The following is a 3,286-nucleotide window of genomic DNA, read 5'->3' as shown; positions in this document are numbered from 1 at the left end:
AATTTTTTTTTTGGTGAGATGATTGTTGGGGGGAGGAGGGCTGCACTGGGGGCTACTGGGGGGGCTCTGGTCCCCATCCTGCTCCATTGCCTCCCAGTATGGCTCAGGGCCAGCAGAAGCAATGCAACACTTCCCACCAGTCACCCCATTTTGGACACTCAGAAGGGAACAGATACTGAGAACTGGGATTTATCATTTTGCTTTAAAATCAAGTTGTCTCCACCTCCAGCCTGGCACCCAAGGACCCCTTTGGAGAAGAAGTGTGGCCCCTGCCTCAGTTTCCCCAGTAAGGAAGCTACTGGGGACCAGCCAACCTCACAGGACTGGCAAAGCTGTCAGAGACCCCCCCAGCACAGCATCACCCCCATCTCCAGTGACACCTGCAGCCCTTTACCAGGAGAAAAACATCTGCAGGAGGAGACCACGACCCATCCGTGCTCCCCACGGGCTGGGATCCCCCTCTTTGCCACCACACAGACCCTCTGAAGCAGTTCCCACTCTGCAGATGTAGAAGTCTCACTCCAAGACCTGCCCATGGTGTCACTTAAAGCCAACACACCCCAAGGGACATCTCCACTGCCACGTGTGAGGTGGCACCTGCCAAGTCTGAACCCTCAATTTCCTCCTTCCAGGTGGATATTGCCACAGGGGTGATTTTTTCCAGGTTGGGATGTAACCACAAGGGGAAATGTTCTTCTTCTCCTCCTCACCTTCCCTCCCCGTAGCAAAGAAAAGCCTTTGAGCAGCAGCTGGGGGGAAGCTGTGTGCAAAGAGCCACAAACATCTGCACATCTTCTTGAAAAAGCCACCAGCTCTGTAGGTCACGCTGTTTGGCCACCTCTTTTGATGGCCTTCATGGTCAGGACCAAGCTGGCCTTCACATCCCTAATCCTCTCCACCTCCTGCCACCTCCACTTCACTCACTGAGGGAAACTGAGGCACCAGAGAGGGAAGACACTCAAGTGGTGGAATTCTTGCCCCAGCTGAAAGAGCTTGAAGGGGGTTGGGGGGTGACATCCAGATGAGTCCCCCTCAGCAAAAGAAAAGGGGGACCAAAAGCAGAAGGATCCAGCCCTGCCACGCTGGAGGCAGCTGCGTACGTACCCTCCAACACCTTGTCCAGGTCTGCAATGAACTCCTCCAGCTCCTGCGTGTCTCCAAGCTTGGCTACTGGAGAGAAACACCTCGTCAGGTCTCCCCCATTCCCAGTTCTCAGCTCTGATTTGGGAGAATCATCAAATCATGGAATGTTGGGAGTAGGAAGGACCCACCAGGATGATGGAGTCCATCTCCTGTCCCTGCACAGGACAATCCCAACATTCACACCATGTCCCTCAGGGCCTTGGCCAAATGCTGCTGCAATCTTGTCAGGCTTGGTGCCATCAGCACCTCCCTGGGGAGCCTGTTCCAGTGCTCCACCACCCTCTGCCTCAAGAACCTTTTCCTCATGGCCAACCTCACCCTCCCCTGCCACATCTTCCTGCCATGTCCTCTGCTCCTGGCATTGGTTGGTGGCCAGAGAGAAGAGATCAGCACCTGCCCCTCCTCTGCCCCTTGGGAGGAAGTTCTAGACCCCCAGGAGATCTCCTCTCAGTCTCCTCTTCCCCAGGCTGAACAAACCAAGTGACTTCAGCCTCTCCTCACACCCTTCCCCTCTAAACCCTTCCCCAATGTTGTGTCTCCTCTGGACACTCTCCAGCAGCTTTAGATCCTTTTTCTCCTGTGGTGCCCAAACTGCCCCCAGTGCTGGAGGTGAGGTCACCTCAAGAGAGTTGAGTGGGACAATAACAGTCACACACTGAGGAGCCAGGGGTTTCACCAAGGATGCTGCTTGAAGAAGGAAAATCCCAGGACTAACCCTGACCTGCAGACACGCAGCATTTCCACCCCCACATCCCCTCTGCCCCTGACCTCAGACCCGAGCTCTGGGGTGGGATGGTGCCCACAGGTATCACATGGAACCTATACCTCTCCCAGGATCCAGCCAGGACCCCAGGACTCACACCCACCTCCAAACCCTTCAGAGCCCCATCGGCACACCCCACCTCCAAGGAGAAAGGCCCATGGCTGCTGAGCCAAGACAAGGAGGCAGAAGGAAGCCCTGGAATCAGCCCTTCAGACAGAGCTTTCAGCCTCACCTTTGGAGGGGAAAGCATCTGCAGGCGTGTTGAGGTCCTCCTCGCTGGAGTTCAGACTGCTCCCTGGAGATGTGCTGGTACCTGCAGATACAAGGCATCAGTCACAGTCCGTGGCCACAGACACCTCATAAACAAGTTACAGGACCAGGGACCAATCTTGTGGGTGGCACAGGGTCCCTGGTCCATCCTCACTCTTGGCCAGCCCATCTGCTCGTCCCCTGCTGCAAGGAATGCTTGGAACAAGGGAGCTGAGCCAGGCCAAAGAGCACCAGAGGTTGCCTGGGCACAGCCATGGAGACTCATGAGGGAGCAAACTGGTTCCCTCTGAGCTCCCAGTTATCTCAAGCCTAGTGCAGCCAACCCAGCAGAAGGAACCCCAGCAGATGCTGGCAGGCCCTGGGCCAGGATCCAGTGGTCACCTCTGCTCTGCACTGGGGCACTTTGGGCACCACAGGAGAAAAAGGATCTAAAGCTGCTGGAGAGTGTCCAGAGGAGGGACACAACATTGGGGAAGGGTTTAGAGGGGAAGGGTGTGAGGAGAGGCTGGAGTCACTTGGTTTGTTCAGCCTGGAGAAGAGGAGACTGAGAGGAGATCTCCTGGGGGTCTAGAACTTCCTCCCAAGGGGCAGAGGAGGGGCAGGCGCTGATCTCTTCTCTCTGGCCACCAACCAATGCCAGGAGCAGAGGACATGGCAGGAAGATGTGGCAGGGGAGGGTGAGGTTGGCCATGAGGAAAAGGTTCTTGAGGCAGAGGGTGGTGGAGCACTGGAACAGGCTCCCCAGGGAGGTGCTGATGGCACCAAGCCTGACAAGATGCCAGCAGCATTTGGCCAAGGCCCTCAGGGACATGGTGTGAATGTTGGGATTGTCCTGTGCAGGGACAGGAGTTGGACTCCATCATCCTGGTGGGTCCTTCCAACTCCCAACACCCAATGATCTGATGATCCCAATGGACACCATCCTCCCCCAGGACCCCAGACTCACTCTCCAGCTCCTCGATGCCGCTGTCATACACTCTGTGTGCCACTTTCTTCTTCAGCTCCTCCAGGTGCTGCTCGTACTGACACGCAGGACCTCGCTCAAAGTCCTCCATCACCTCATCGAACTCCCGCAGCAGCTCCCCGAGCTCCTCAGCCATCGCTGCGGGA

The 3,286-nt window shown here is 56.5% G+C and overlaps 1 protein-coding gene across 1 annotated transcript; it reads right to left on the bottom strand.

Moving 5' to 3' along the window:
• Nucleotides 1-1,104: 1,104 nt before the first annotated feature.
• On the bottom strand, nt 1,105-3,276 carry RGCC (regulator of cell cycle; the record flags this gene model as incomplete). Its single annotated transcript, XM_010176494.1, has 3 exons — nt 3,123-3,276; nt 2,139-2,219; nt 1,105-1,167 (listed from the first exon to the last, which is right to left on the bottom strand). Coding segments are annotated over exons 1-3 (298 nt in total), but the record flags the coding sequence as incomplete, so codon positions are not given.
• Between the last annotated feature and the right edge of the window lie 10 nt (nt 3,277-3,286).

This window comes from Antrostomus carolinensis, unplaced genomic scaffold (genome assembly GCF_000700745.2).
Source record: "Antrostomus carolinensis isolate BGI_N321 unplaced genomic scaffold, ASM70074v2 scaffold45879, whole genome shotgun sequence".
Taxonomy (NCBI): Eukaryota; Metazoa; Chordata; class Aves; order Caprimulgiformes; family Caprimulgidae; genus Antrostomus; species Antrostomus carolinensis.
The sequence above is the reverse complement of the archived record's forward strand: the minus strand, read 5'-3'. Positions and strand labels throughout refer to the sequence as shown.